This window comes from Bidens hawaiensis, unplaced genomic scaffold (genome assembly GCF_021521415.1).
Source record: "Bidens hawaiensis isolate Kalapana, Puna unplaced genomic scaffold, B.hawaiensis_p1.1 tig00001088_1, whole genome shotgun sequence".
Taxonomy (NCBI): Eukaryota; Viridiplantae; Streptophyta; class Magnoliopsida; order Asterales; family Asteraceae; genus Bidens; species Bidens hawaiensis.
In genome coordinates this window covers 527,347-543,718 of record NW_027491063.1, presented here as the reverse complement: position 1 = coordinate 543,718, position 16,372 = coordinate 527,347, and the positions used below count along the sequence as shown (strand labels likewise).

Here is a 16,372-nt window from a genome sequence, read left to right as displayed (position 1 = left end):
TGAAGCAACTCCAGAGTACTGGCAATTGAATTGACTTTCTTGGTGAGATGGGATTTCTTGTGCTGCTTTCCCTTCTTGCACGCTATACATTTATCTTCAAAATTGAAATTCTTCAAGGGAACGCCCAGCACAAGTCCATTCCTGACAATGTGGTTCATCTTCCGAAGATGAATGTGCCCCATTCTCCTATGCCACAATTCGGACTCTGATTCACTCGCTTTTGTCATAAGGCATGATTCTGTCGTGGCCATTTCAGTTGATCTCATATCCATAATATATGTATTTCTTTCACGTGGAGCCTTCATCACAATCCACTCCTCTGGTATGTGAAAACCAGGTTTCAACACAATCGCCTCATTCTTTGTAAAATGAACGGTGTACTCCTTATCACAGATCTGCGACACACTCAGCAGATTGTGCTTCAATTTTTCTACAAAGTTAACCTTCTCCAAAGTCATCTTTCCATTTGACACCGTTCCCATTCCAGTAATCTTGCCACCACTTTCACCGGCAAAGCTCACTCTCCCTCCTTGAACAGGTTTTAAATCGTGTAACAAGTATTTGTTACCAGTCATGTGCCGGGAACAGCCGCTATCTACAACCCAAAGATTGTTGGCAGCCCTGTTCAACTGTTCCTGCACAATAAAGCAAAAGATTAGAATTTAGGGACCCAAGACCAATTGGTCTTGGATCTATACATCCCAAACTTTGGCTTTCCAAAGTTAGTATCTCGGTAATTCCTGTAAGTCCCATTAGGATATCTCATTGAAGATTGTTTGTGAGGCCTTCCAAACCTTTGTGAATTGAAAGAATTATAGCTTGTGGTTTGGTTATTAGCAGAGTAAAACTGAGATTTGTTTCTATGAAAACCTGAATTAGTCACATTTTTGAATTTTAAGTGGTTTTCATTTTTAGTAGCATGATAATTACTATTAGGTTTATTCTCAGCTTTAGTAGGCCTTACACCTCTGAATCGCTGCTTCAGAGGGCAATTTGCAACAAGATGTTCTAATTGATTACATCTAAAACAACACCTATGCTCAACTTTTTTATCAACCGGTGTTTTAGATGTCGAGGCTATATTACCGCCCGTTCGTCTCACATATGGTGGGACGTACGGGTTTAGTGGAGTAGTCCTTTTATTTGTTTTATCTTTTTCTCCACTCTTGGGTAACACAACCTCCTCTTTTGCCTTACCAGACTCGGATGACTTATCCGAATCTGACGAGACTGGACTTTGATCAGAAATTTCAACACTTGAAACAGGCGAACTTGTTTCGCCTCTACTAACATTTGGTTCTTTAACAGTTACTTTAATTGGTACTGTCTGAGCAACCTCAAAGTCAACAGATTTCTGAACACTAGGGTTAAAAGTGTAATTGTGATTGTACGGTGGTGGAACCTCATGATAACCGATTCCTCCTCTCTTAGCAGAGGAACCTTGATCACTAACAAGGTGATCAAGAATAGCAGAAGAATTTCTGAACTGCTCCAGTTTTCGATTCAGTTCCACCACTTTCACCTGGTGGTCAGCAATCTGTTTTTCTCTCTCAGCAATTAGTTTGGTCTTTTCTTCCAAAACTTCATAGCTTAAATCAATCACTTCAATTTTTTCAGCAAGTTTTGTTTTTAGACTTTTAACATCTTTTTCACAAGCTTTTATTTTAATTTTATAATTATTTTCTCTTGATTTAATAAAGTGATGATCTTCTTTTAAGGTTTTAAATTCAGCATCCAACCTAACATACTGATCAGTTATGGTTGCTAGTTGCTCAGACAAGTTCTCACATTTTGAACAAGTTGGTTTAGAACATACCTCGGAGAGCTGATCTTTAACATCTGCCATGAAAGCCTTTTCTTCTCCGGTAACCTTCTCATTTTCTTCAGTTTCAACCTTCGCCAAATTTGTCTGCTCAAAAGTTTCTTTAGAAAGCAGGTTCCAGTTGTATTCACCATCTTCTCTGGACATCATCGCACTATAATCTTTTCTACCCTCACTTTGCTGTGGAGACCTACCCTGACTTCGTTCCACACGCTCATTCCTGCATTCCTTTGCAAAATGACCGTTTTGTTGACAATTGTAGCATCTCACCTTTGCCTTGTCAATCCCCGGCTTTCCACCGACAAACTTCCTTCCCGTCTTTCTCATAAACCTTTTTACTCTTCTCACGATCATGGCCATTTGCCATTGTAAATCCATTTCTTCCATATCGTCAGCATCAATCTGATCGTAATCTTCATCCAACATAGCTGGATCAACAATCTTCCCTTGAATGTAGTTCTCATAGGAAGCAATGAAAGAAGCATAGAGACTAAACTGCTCTTCAGCAGACTTGACACTCATAGGCATCTTGGAGTAGTTGTTGCTGGGAGAACTTGGAGAGCAACTACTCTTGCTTACCTGGGGTTGAGAACCACTCGATCCAGCTACTACATAGCAAACATCCCCATTTGTGTTAACTGACACATGCCCCTCATGTGATGAGTTGGGGCCTGACTCTCCCTTTGTGTAGTAGGCAGCAGATTCAGTCTTCGATCCTGAGCTAGTGTTGACTTTAGCTCCATACATACCTGGATGTTGAACCTGATCCATAGGTGTCTCTTTTCTGACCATGTTAAGCTCAAAGGTTCTGAGCTTGTTGACTGCCGTTTCAAGATTATATGTGGGAAAGTCTTTGTCTTCCCTCATCAGCACAGTGTACATCTCCCATTTTGGTGGGAGAGCATCTAGAAGCTTCTCAACTATTTCTTCTTCTCGGTAGGAAATTGAATAGTTGCTCAATTCAGTCATCAGATGGTAATATCGAGTGATAATATCATCTAAGGATTCATTCTTCAAATACTTGAAGACTGAGAACTGGGTTTTGAGCAATTTTATCTTTGAAGCACGGATTCCTACATTCCCCTCAAATCTGTTCTCAAGAGCTTCCCAAAGCTCTCTTGCTGACGTATACTTTCTGAACGTATGAAGGATCTCTTGAGGAAGAGCCATAGTAATAGCAGCAAGAGCCTTGCTCTCGGCCTCATACATCTTTTTCTCTTCTTCTTCCATTTTACTATACTTTTTAATTTGATCACGACCTTCATACTCCATAACTGGTGGAATATAACCATCCTGGATGCATACCCACATCTTCGCATCCTGGTATTTGACGTATTGTATGAACCGATCCTTCCATGCAACGAAATCGGTTCCCTTCAGCAATCTTGGGGCCTTGGTAGCTGACCCTGCTTCAACTTCCATATTCACTAACTCAGAGATGTTGATCGACGACATCTTTCTCGAAAAGTAAGAAACCTGAAAAATTAAGAAATTTTTTTTTTTTTTAAAGTACTGTAGGCGAAGTTACGGATAACTTCGCTTGAAGTAGGCGAAGTTGTAGAGAACTTCGCTGAAGAACTTCGCTGATAACACTGCTGATTAACTTCGCTGATTCTTAACTTCGCTTGAGGTAAGTGAACTTAAGAGGTAGGCGAAGTTGTAGAGAACTTCGCTTGAGTGAGGCGAACTTGAGAAGGTAGGCGAAGTTGTGGATAACTTCGCTTAACCTTGTATCTTCGCCGAAACCCTACGCACAGTGACGGCAACTTCGCCTGATGAACACGGAAGATTTGCAGATCTGTAAATTGGATTTTAACGAGGTTTTTGACGGTGTAAAGGCTTGAACACGATGGTAGGAGGTAAGAATGATCAAAAACACAGAAAACACGTCCCGTGAATTGTCGAAACGGGACGATTTCTACACCCGCGTGAATATCCCGAACCACACAATCGAGCAAATGCTCTGATACCAATTGTAGGTTCCCTGGACGGATCACACGAGATATCCCGGTCTACTCAGGTGCGGAATCCCTGCATAGATCGTTACGAGCGTAGAAAGCAAATCAAACAAACACACACGAATAAACCGAAACACGTTATATATTAATAACCGAACTCACGTGATATGAATCACTGATACAGACCCTGGACCTCACGTTACAATGAACTCAGATCAACTCGACTAACTGAAACGTCTAACTGAACAACAACAAACCAAGCCGTAAGCTGGTATATAAATACACGACAAGTTCGCCTGATATGTTCAGGCGAAGTTGTCCATAACTTCGCTTGTTCGGTTATTAAGTGTGGGTTGAGTCTCATCATCTCGTCCTCCGATTCCCAAGTAGCATCGGAACCTCTTCGGTGCCTCCACTACGCCTTCACCTGCCTAGGCGAACTTGTTAACAACTTCGCTTAAACAAAAACATATATAACATTACAGACTCGATTACAGACACTAGACTATGAACTACTGACATTTATGCACCAACACTTATCAGGTTGACCATTCCTTCAAACAATACCCGAAATACAACAATTAACAATTTCAACATTCAAGAACCCTAGAAATCGGTTTTATCTATTGACCTTTCAAAATAGCTCCCATGGTCAAGAAATTTTAGTATGATATACTACACATACCTGGGGATCTTTTGACACCAAATACTCCAAAGTTTGACCTCAAGAAGCGTGCCAAATGATTTTAATCTGAATCTGTCCCTAGTTCAAGAAATGGATTAATCGGCCATTGTAATGACTTAGATTATGAAATTAAAGAATATGAGATTGTAGTACACACCTTGAACGACCTCTAGGAGCTTGGAATAGATTTTGTTTGATCAAAAATGAAGGGTGTGGCGGCTAGATAGCTTGCGGCTGCAAGCTAGGTTTTGGGGGAGGAGGTTTGTGTTATAATCTTCAAATGTTACCCTTTTGGCCCTTGCACTTTGTAGTCTCATCCTGCTTGTTCCCAAACTGAATATAATACTTCTTGGACATGTACATAGGTCCCCGAGCCCTCAAGCAAAACCCGAGAAGTTAATATACAAACTCTAAACTCGTGTCTTTCGGTTTACGAGAATTTAGGGGTGTTACAAGTCTACCACCTTACATTGGGATTCGTCCCCTAATCCCGTTGATTCAGAAACAAGTGTGGGTTGAGTCTCATCATCTCGTCCTCCGATTCCCAAGTAGCATCGGAACCTCTTCGGTGCCTCCACTACGCCTTCACCTGCCTAACCACCTTATTCCTCAGGTGCTTCTCCTTACGGTCAAGAATGGCAACAGGCTGCTCAATGTAATTCAATTCCGCGTCTAATTCAATGCCATCGAGGGGTACATGCACTTCCCTATCTGCCAAACACTTTCTGAGATGCGAGAGGTAAGTTGGATGAATTTCTTTAAGCTCTTAAGGTAATTCCAACCTATAGGCTACCTCCCCAACTCGTTTCACAATTCTGAACGGACTGATGAATTTGGCGCTTAGCTTCCCTCTCTTACGAAACCGAATGATACCCTTCGATGGAGAAACCTTCAACATAACTCGGTCACCCTCCTCGAACTCTATGGTCCTCTGCCTTTTATTTGCATAGGGCTTTTGTCTGTCCTGCGCCGCCTTCATAAAAGCTTTGATTTTTTCGAGCTTTTCCGTGGTAGCCACCACAACATCCAAGATAATGGGTGGAATAGTTTACCTTGTTAGACTTTTGCTGATGAGAAGCATACGCGATAACCCAAGCGAAACCCGAGAAATTAATTTACAAACTCTACACTCATGTCTTTCGGTTTACGAGAATTTAGGGGTGTTACACGAGAAGATTAGATTTTTTCATCTTCCTTATATATACATCAATAGAATATTTTAGGTAGAGTTTTATTTATTGAAGATATAAAGGTTTAATGTAAGAAAGTTACAATTATGGTTTTTTTTATTTAATCTAATCAACTCATTTACTATGATTTTAATTCTAGTTCCAATATGTAACCATTGTGACTCATAACCCCCGTTGTAACCAAACGTTTTATATAAAAAAGAAATGTTTAATTAAATAAATGTATTATAATAATAATTAAAATTTATGAGTTTCTATATGATTCTAAATCATTGTGGCAGACAAAAATAAAGATGCTATGTTAATATAAATGTGATATTTTAAAAGAATAAATTTTTTTTTTTTGCATGAAACGTAATTCAGTACATTTATTTTCAATTCAAATATGCTTTAAATTTAAATAAATGACAATCAGTGTGCACTACATTATTAACCAAGATTTAAGGATAGCTTCCATTCTTTTCTTTGAGCGTCCATAACCGTTTTCCTATAATTTTGTTAATATATTCATCTTTTATGTAAGTCATAATAGGTGATTAATTATCGACACCAATAATGACCCTATATAAAGCTATCGTCTTGGACTTCATTTTTCCTCAAGTCAATCTCTTTTCAGCCATTGAACTCATTTTAGAAATACATCACAAAAAAAAAAAAAAAACCCTTATAGTTAACCACCTTCAAACACCCATATAAACCTCACTGCTTGTCATATTCATTGTTATGTTATTGAGTCATTTGTGTAGTCGACCCCCCTACAAATCTTCATCAAATTGGTTAATCTTGTGATATCATCCCGACCTTTGTGAAACTACAAATTTTTTTTTGATCGCCTAACTTAGCCAATCATCACAAGGTGAGTTTTTCATAACCCCTTTTAATGCTTTTGATATTTTGGGGTGTAACACGTCACAAACTTTATCTCGTTAGTTATGCTCTTGTTTACAAACCGATTCACATTTATCATTCGTGTTAATATTATTCCCGCATATTATTTATGATTATACGTGAATTATGTGCAACGTGTTTACTGTTTTTATGGTGGAAGTTATGCAAACGCATACACATAGTGGGAGGATCCGACAGGACGTACCTGCGTCGTCTAACGTTACGACTTCAGTTGTTTCATATGCTGGTTCTCATTTCCCCTATTACTACGCTTCGGCTAAAGGAACGGGATGGCGAAACTATTTGATTTCATTTACTTTATGTTTGAATATTTAGTGCATGACAATTGTTGAAGCTCGCATTTTTATATATAAGTATACACACAAAAACTTATGAAAACTCACCAACATGTGTTGTTGACAAATGTATTATTTCCAATGTGTTGCAGGTTGATACGATAAAGTGTCAGAACAAGAAACTAGTTATACTGTAGGATTATTTCAATGAATCATAATTGTTTCATTTTGATGTAATGTTATCTGTCTCATTTATCAAACTTTTTGTGTATTTGTGAAATTATTGAATAAAATAAATATATTATCACTATTAATAGTGTTACGAGCTTATGAGTGATCTGTACGTTACACCCAGACGTATTCCGCTAAAATCCGAGGTGTTACACAAACTAGTTTAACGATATAGATGTACTACAAACTGATTGCGTCATAAATGTGCAAGTAATAAGACTATGAATTGTTAAGGATTGTAGACATCTCACTTAGGACTATTCAATGGAAATGTCCTTTGTCAATGAAAATGTTTATTCATGTTATATTAACTTTTTTGTTTTTTACATAATCTTTGTCAACTGTTAAATTATAACATCTATAATTGATACATTGTTCATTATAGATTGTTTTACCTACGTTGTTTGCTTTTCTAATATTCTACTTAACAAATTTTACTACAAAATGGTTTTAAATTAGGTTAAATTCCTATTGAGTTTAACTATTTGTTGGATAAAAGCTTGTGTTTAAAGTTGACATCGTTGATTATAACTTCAAACATGGATGTGATGTCTATGAAATTTCCAAGTTAATCGATGGTATATGATTATTTCGAAACTTGCTAAAAGAATCAATGTTTTCCAAGTATTAAATTATATATTAAAGCTGAAAGAAATGTTGTCCAAGTATTAAGTTATATATTTAATTATATGAGTTAAATATCTACTGCACTTAGAGCAATATATATTCGCAACCTTCTGTAAGCGACTCTCTCACTCATATTGTTTCGTTGTTTGATTTCCCGTCAAACATTACTGCTACTCCAAAGGTTAAGCATACTTTCACGTTTACCTGTTTTTAAACATTAACTTAACAAATTATATAATCTTACTTATGTTTTGTTGTTTTGTTTAAATATACATCGGTATGAATGATAACCCAACCTCTTATTCTAATGTTCAAAACTTATTGGAGATGCAAATGCGAATGTTGTGAGGAACACATCTACTACATCTTCTGATGAAAAACTAAAACGAAACATGATCTATGTTTTTTACGTTGATAATGAAGCAAGCATGTACTCAACAAAATAGAAATACGCTAATGGTATAGAGAAGATCCAAGTGGACGTTGGTGTTACTCATGCTTGATTTAAAGGCAAAAAAGGAATCCGAAGATAACTTTTAACCCCAAAACTGGAGAACTTTAAGAAATGAGTTGTTAAGCACCATTTAATGTATAATAAGAAACAATGCTATGGTCCTATTTAGTGTTTTAAATTTTTGAATTCATCTTTTATGGTTTTTTTTTTCATTTTTCTTTTGTTTCTTCATGTTTGACAATGTTATGATTTTCACATGCTTTCGTTTCATATGGATTCAATTATGAAATATAAATCTTCTTTTTTATATATGTTTGTTTTTGTCATTCCATGTTAAAGTTTTGTTAAGTAAATTAAGGACGACCTGATTATATTACCATCACAAGTTTAATCAACTGTTATGATGAAATCAATTTTTTGTTAACATACGAGTTTTACATTTAAATAATTGTTGTTACTAGAAATTTCATAGTATAGGGCAATGACTAATTAAATTTAGTAAAAATGTTGAACGTTTTTAAATTCTGGTGGTAGCAAAAGGAACAAAGCAGTAAGCTTGACTAACTCCACTGACTCGAGAGAATGAAACTTTTATTTCGCTAACTTTTTAAAATAGATGTACTTAAATAATACATGTCACATATATTTTACTTCTGTATGTACAACAAATTTGACTTATTTATTGTTGAATGGTTTGGTTTGTTTACTACTCTGGTGAGTTATTACAAAAAATAAAATTGATATAAAAGCATCCATCCATACAACGTTAAATTTTACAAATTGATATTAACTGAATATATGTATTACATACTAGTAGGTACCCGAGAAATGTTGCAGTGACGACAATTCTTATTAGTTTAATATTTTACAAAAGTAATGGAGGTTGCCACAAACTCACTTTAGCGGGTTTGCTAGGTAGAGATTTCAGTTTATTATTACTCATCACATTAACAATCCAATTCCAAACTAAAATATACACAATACACTGAAAGCATTGACCACCATGTAACTTACTCTACTCTTCATGTATACTTTTTCTTTTTACAGTTTTATCTTCCAGTTTTATAACTATTTTCCTGTTATGCCCAAATTGCCCCAGATTTTCTTATATGCTATTTCTATGTAGCAGCCAGTTAGCATTAGCACCATTTAGCAGTTGCAGGTTATTAGAGGATCTTCCTAGTCACTAAATGACTATATATATGAAAATTTTCATGTCGTTTCTTCTTGCGCAAGCCCTGATCTGCAATATTAACGAACATCTTGTAAATATCAAATCTTGGATCATTTTATTTTCCATGTGATGTGAGATATAGAAGTACTAAGTACCTTTTACCTTAGGTTCATACAATATTATCATGAACCATGTACCTCAACAATGGTATGTGGAGATGATAAAAGAACTTCAAAGCCTGAACACACGTATTTTAGGTCAGAACTTAATTTGACCAAAACCCAGAGTTATCAAATGCGATAAGCGCTCGAAAGCATGGAAGCTGGGCCTAGCGCTCAGGCAATAAGAGCAAAAAACACCCGATTTTTTTAAAAAAAAACACACATTAATTTTTTTAAACTAAAATAGAATATCTTAATAAGAAAACATACATTCATTCTTGAAATAATTCGTAGAACAATCAAAATCCAAAAATGAAGTACCAAGTACATCTTAATATTTAGAAAAACCTAATCATTAGCACATTTATCATAATATCCAGTAATTCAACAACACTATAAGCAATTATTTTAACTGTCAAGAACAACAGTTTGATCCATCCACAATTGAAGCATTAACACATCTATCGTAATATCCATATTTCCAAAAATTAAAATACTAAAACTTTTTTTTTTGAAAATTGACTTTCATTAAAAACAAACACAACCAACGACTATCACCAAGACGGAGAAAGACGCCGAAATCCAAAAACCAAAAACAACAATCACGTTACATCAAATAAACACCATCTTTTCCAATCCACTACCCCTATCTTAGATCTATTTTTGTACCAAAGAAAACCCAAAGATTTTATATCCGCAACCATTTCTACCACCTTAGTGTTCTTGCCCGAAAAAATCTTTTCATTCCTAGCTCGCCAAATCCTCCAACAAGTAATGATGACAATGCCATGAATAATCAATCTCTGTTCCCCGTCGCACCACTAACCATATGCACTTCCACCAAATCATTGACATGGAAAACAAAAGATATAGGGATGTTGCACCATGAACCAATCGCATTCCAAACGGCCATAGAGATGAAACACCCGGTTAACAAGTGCTCGAGCGATTCCTCATTACTCTCACATAAAGCGCAACTATGATCATCACAATGCAAATGACGTCTAGCTAAAGCCTCCTTGGTTGGAAGACTATCCAGAACGGCCCTCCACATAAAAATATTACATTTTTTCGGGACCCAATCGCTCCATTGAAAACCGAAACTCCCAGCATCCACAACGGACCGCACCATCCATCTTTTAATCGACGAAACCTCGAACTCTTTGCAGCTACCAACCGCCCAAGACCATGAATCTTCACGGTCAACCATCACTACCCCTTGAAGGAGATCTTCCAACTCTTGCTTCTCGATTCTGAATATGGTAATCATTTAATAGCTGAAGTCAAATGATGTTTAAATGATATTTAATACACATGGGAAGGTTGGGAACATATTACGGTGCCTTAAACAGTGGAGTTTTAGGTACTGCTAAAGAATATGAACAAATTATGGCACTTTAAATATCCGAGGCATACAACTCGCAATTAATGCGACTGAAGCTTTAAATGCGCTTAAGCGCAAAAACGCTCGATTTTAACAACTATGCCAAAACCAAAGTCTGTGTGTTTTAAGTTGGCCCGTTATAACTCTTATTTTCGGTTCTTTATTCTCATAATAACCCTAAAGAACATAAAAAAATATATCAGTAGCATATGTTTGTTTGTTTTATATTCGTTTGTTTAGCTTCATGTTCATTCATTTATGTACTTATAAGATTCACTCTCTTCAAATGTTATTAGAACCTAGAAGATAGTAACAGACATGATCATGTTGCAACAACAAACGAAATACTACCAAACCAACCGGTGCCACGATTGCCGACCATCATAAGTAAGGATTAGTTACATAATTAAAAGAAAAAAATTAAATTAAAATGAGATTTAATAATTAACTTATAAACACAAACAAACCCTTTTGGCTTGTTAAAGCAAGATAGACCTTTAGGCAGTTGTTTGTGAAGATTGTTACTGTTTTCATAAATATTATCTTTCTTAGGGTCAGATGTAGTTAGTTGGAATTAATAATCACATATACGATCAAACAAATAAGTAAAATTACATGTTCATAAGCCCTTCATATGAGCTACAAATTGATGTTGCAGCTTTTATAGCTTGTTTGCAACCTGCTCTTATATAGGTTATATGTAACTTCTAGAGCGGAATTAGACTGCCACATGGTACAGACCTTCAGTGAATTTACCAAATAACTAACTGGAACTAACACACCTTGAAACCCCTGAAATTGAAAGAGAAAACCCTAAAATTTATTGAAAAACTAAAATGAAACAGTAGAAGACATTTAAATAACACGGTTCATAGTATAAATCAAGATTAATATACAAATTAGGGTTCGAAAACAAGTTACCTGAAGTAACAGATTGACGAAAATTAGCATAAACATTAAACAATTGATAACAATAACAATAATAATAATAATAATAATAGACAGAAAACCTAAAACCGAACTTGAGAATTAGCAATGAAACCAACGAAAGTATGTTTAGATGAAGACTTAAAATTTCCATATACAGATTTCATTTCCGGCTGGGTCGAGTCGGATAAACCGGGCCACAAAAGGGTGCGTCGTCCCTTCAGCGACACCGTTAGCCAAGGGTTTACTCCAAGCCAATTTCATTACACCACCAGATTGGAATTTTACGGCCATGGCAAGCCTCCAGCTACGTCTAGATCGGAAGGAAAATTGAGAATGGGTACAGATGCCCAGGCGACGGAGGAGATGAAACTGTAGATCTTAGCAAGACTCCATTGAAGCTCAGATACCAAAATTAAACACAAAATTGTTGACGAAAAAGAGTGGAAGAAGTGAGTAGAGTCACGGTTGTGTTTTCTTCTATTTCAGAGGAACTGGTGGAAAAATTTCTGTCACCTTTTTTTGTGCTTTTAGATCTTAGGTTTGCTATTTGAATTTTGAATCAACGACCAAGCACGCGGGATACGTTTGTTTGGTAACATGTACATTACAAAGTTTTATTATAGGCATCAAGAGTAGTAAAACTCTTAAAGCTAAGAGTTTTTGGAAAAAAGACCATTTTATCCATCGTATATACATTATAATATAGTATAAATATAGATAATAGTCAGTTGAACACTCTGTGAAGTGTGAGCTTACTCATATTATCTTTTCGCAGTGGGCATCATCTTATTGAGTTCTTAATGGTGAAATGGGGATTAAAGTGTGTGAAGCTTCTAGATGGATTTTCATTTTTGCCATCATGGAAGGCTTCTGGTTTAAGTGGTAACATTCAATTGGTAGAAATTGGTTTAAGTGATGTTGGGGAGAACTGAACTTGCTTTTAAAGGCTCGGTTGATGGTTTATTAGCAAACGTCGTTAAGGTAAACATGAACTTTTTAGTTTTTGGTTTCTTGATTATGCTTAAATTTCATAGTGTGAAAATATGATGAAAATGGTGTTTATATCTTGCATTACACGAAATTGATTTGCACTTTCAATGGTAGAATCAGGAAACATATCATAAATCCAGAAATTAGTCATGAATAGAATGTGTTGGTTAGGTTTTATTTGATTGTATAGCCTAACCAAGAATATGGGCAATTGGGCATTAATTGGTATATTTTGATCAAATTTTACTGAAGTGGATTACTTTTATAGATTTTGTGTTATAAAAATCAGTTATTGGTTAAACTATAAGCTAAAATCACTATCAGGGTCAAACCCACGAACACGCTTAGCTAAACAGGTTTTGATCGTGTCAACCTGATGGGTTCGTGAGTTGACTCGTTTAACCCATTTATTGTAATTCTTTTTAAATGTGTTTTATATAATAATTGGACAATTTGGTTATTTTTTCATGCTAGTATTTATAGTTTAAACATGAATGCTTAAAAATAGTAATAGTAATATGTAATTTTAGAAATTTAAAGTATTAATATGCAAGTAATAATAAATTAATTTTGGGTTAAATGGGTCGTGTTCGTGTCAACTCACGAATACACATGTGTGACATGACACGAGGTTTAGGTTTGACTCGCCAACCCACAAACATGACCAGTTTGGACCATGTTTTAGTCTCAACTTACCTCACGGTGGTTGTAATTAATATCTTAAAATTCTTTTAGATCCAGATATTGTATGATTTAATTGTACTTGTTTCTCTTCTCATGCTCAGATATTATAAAATATATCTTCCATTATCATAAACATGAATACATTCATAATAAATTCAATATGATCATATCATATTCTTGCAAAGGCTTCCCTTTCATTTCTCACAAACTTGCACACAACTACCTTAAGATCCCCACCATTAAACAGAGAACACTCACCACTTGAAATTACATATATGCCCTTGCCGGTAGTCTAATTTACAATCCTACAATTCTTCCTGACCTCCTGACCACCTGTAATGCTACTCATCTTGATCATAGACTTTATAAATGCATTTTTGAATGCGCTTTCTGAACTCGCAAACTTTGCTGCTAGATTTTTAGTTTTAGACGAATCAAGCAAAGCTTTATCAGAAGAAAATAAACCTTTTTGTTGGAAAATAAGTTTGTAATATGTGTTATCAAAACTTGTGGAAGAAGGATCCATTGGCACTCCTGCATTCTTTGCATTAACAACCGGACAAATTTTCTTTAAACTCGCAGCAAATGAAGGGTTGAGTGACGGGTCAACATCGGTCTTTGTGTTGAAGTTGTGGATTCGGCTTTTGAATGATGAGCAATGGGAGAAACCAAGAGTATGTCCACCTGCATACAGAGTGGTACATACACAAAGTTATGTTTGTTTTCTGATAATAAATATACACTATATATGCTCTTTCATAACCATTTTAGCTTCATGTGTTATAAATCTCATTATTAAGTGAATGCAAATTGCCTTAGTTATATTTACATAGATTATTACTGAAATAGTATAATGTTTTATTGCATCAGACACACTAATTATTTATATAAAAGAATAAAAGTTTTGGACCAAAACTCTTCTCAGCCGACCCGGCCCGCTCGTACTTGGCATATCCCATTTTTACCTGTTACCTAGCCTCTCTTTGGGCTCGGCTCGGATCCATTCGATCTCTAGCCCGGCTTGCGAGTAGTTTTTTCTGGCTCATACTTGGCTCAATTATCATTTAGTCATTTTCAGCATGTATTTATAATTATTTTTATATACAGGATAACATATATTATTTAGTTATTTTGATCATGATTTTATATTGTAATGGTAATTATGTAAATATATATTTAATATTTAAACAAAAATAATAAACTCGTGAGCCAAGTCGAGCACAATAAATGGCTCGGGCGTGGGCTCGGGCTCGTTTATTTAACAAGTTTATTTTTAGGCTCGAGCTCGGACTCAAGTATGTTTAAGCTCGGCTCGATCCACGCTTTTAACAAGCCAATCGTGAGGGATCTTCTGGTCTGTAATTATACACACTGTGATAGAAGATAGGTTTTCCCTCATCCTATTATTCCCAAACCGTATCAGTAGCTTTGCCATAAGTGAGATGTTACTGTGTTAGTGTATTTATGTTTCACCGATGTGACCTGAAAGTGCAACAAGGTCTTCTAGAGAGAGTCCTCTTTTAGCAAAGCTTTGTTGAAGTTGAGATATGTTGAATGTAGGAAATGGGAGTTGTATTGTTTCACTTGCTAACGATGTTCTTCCATCTTTCCTTCCTTTAGGAACATTCCATGATGGCCCTCCAGACTGTCATGTAATACAAGCTAGAAATTAATCTTCAAAATTCAGTTAGTTATAGATACATGTTGTAATTCTTGTTATTACCAACACGACCGAATCTCTAGCCGCTAAAGCTAAGACATCGGCACATGAAACTATCCCCGGACACACGGATTCAACGGCTTTCTTAGCATTATCGATTACATAAAATGCATGCAAAGAAACATTCGGTGGCCCATCTTTTTCAGCTTTGTTTTTGCCCTTAGAATCAAGCAACACAGAAGCGTCACACCCCTTCAAAAATCATCAAACCAATTTAGTCACTAGCTAACAGAATACAATGCAATTTAAACATAGAAACAAAAAAAGAATTCCTTTTTTACCCTTGTGAAACAGTCATGAAAGTGCATCCTTAGCAACGCTGCAGGGACTTTTTTGTCACTTTTTGCTGCATCCCTCACCGCTTTTCTAACGAGTGATTCAACATTAGGGCATGTTTTTGCGTAGTAGTTTGAGCTTAGTGAAGTTGCAAAAGAGGACAGTGAGAGGATGAGTAGTGAGGTTAAGAATGTAGACATGATAGCCATGGTTATATGTATGTATATACAATTTTACTTGATGATTCTGCATGGAGTTCATGCATGTGATTTAAAGGGGGAGATGAAGGATGGAGTGGGGTTGGATTTGTTATAGTGGTCATGGTTGGTATGATAACTAACTGATGGTGCATGGTGATAATTGGAGTGTGTTTGAAAATTTTAATTACAAGACAAATAGCGTTGTCAATTCTTAGTTTCATCTTTAGGCATTTCATAACTTTATTTGGTGAGTTTGTTTTAAAGTACCGAAGGGACTTATTTTTATTAAAATTCATTTGGGTCCAATGATTCATGGTTACCAAAGATGTTAAGTACTCAAGTAGAGGTAAAGGGATCACATTTATGTACTATTAAATTGCTAACGAGTAAAATTAAAGTAGTTATTTGAATTCTTAAGGGTAGAAAGACATACCGGTCACGACACCAAACCTTTACAAACCTCATTAAAATTATTAAGAATATTATACACACACACATAGAGGAAAGTGTACAAACTAAAAGAACGTGCTAATTGTACGAATCAAGTCGTGTACTTATATATATAAATCGTCTAATTATGTAATTACACTACACTATGTTTTATATATATAATTATATTACTTGATTCGCACAGTTAACACGTTAATTTTATTTGTATTTAATCCAAACTATATATATAAGAGGGATATTTTGAGACCCTAT

The 16,372-nt window shown here is 35.6% G+C and overlaps 1 protein-coding gene across 1 annotated transcript; it reads right to left on the bottom strand.

The window, feature by feature from the left end:
* Positions 1 to 13,766: 13,766 nt before the first annotated feature.
* Positions 13,767 to 15,745, bottom strand: LOC143559401 (peroxidase 64-like). Its single transcript, XM_077047996.1, has 4 exons — positions 15,476 to 15,745; positions 15,198 to 15,386; positions 14,957 to 15,119; positions 13,767 to 14,158 (listed from the first exon to the last, which is right to left on the bottom strand). The coding sequence occupies exons 1-4, from the start codon at positions 15,677 to 15,679 to the stop codon at positions 13,767 to 13,769; spliced, it is 948 nt and encodes a 315-aa protein (XP_076904111.1). The 5' UTR covers positions 15,680 to 15,745.
* Positions 15,746 to 16,372: the final 627 nt, after the last annotated feature.

Coding starts and splice junctions, on each gene's coding strand:
- LOC143559401 (XM_077047996.1), bottom strand. CDS start 15,679: ATGGCTATCATGTCTACATTCTTAACCTCACTACTCATCCTCTCACTG. Junction 15,387..15,475: donor TTCATGACTGTTTCACAAGG/GTAAAAAAGGAA, acceptor TGATTTTTGAAG/GGGTGTGACGCTTCTGTGTT. Junction 14,159..14,956: donor AGACCTTGTTGCACTTTCAG/GTCACATCGGTG, acceptor CTCTGTATGCAG/GTGGACATACTCTTGGTTTC.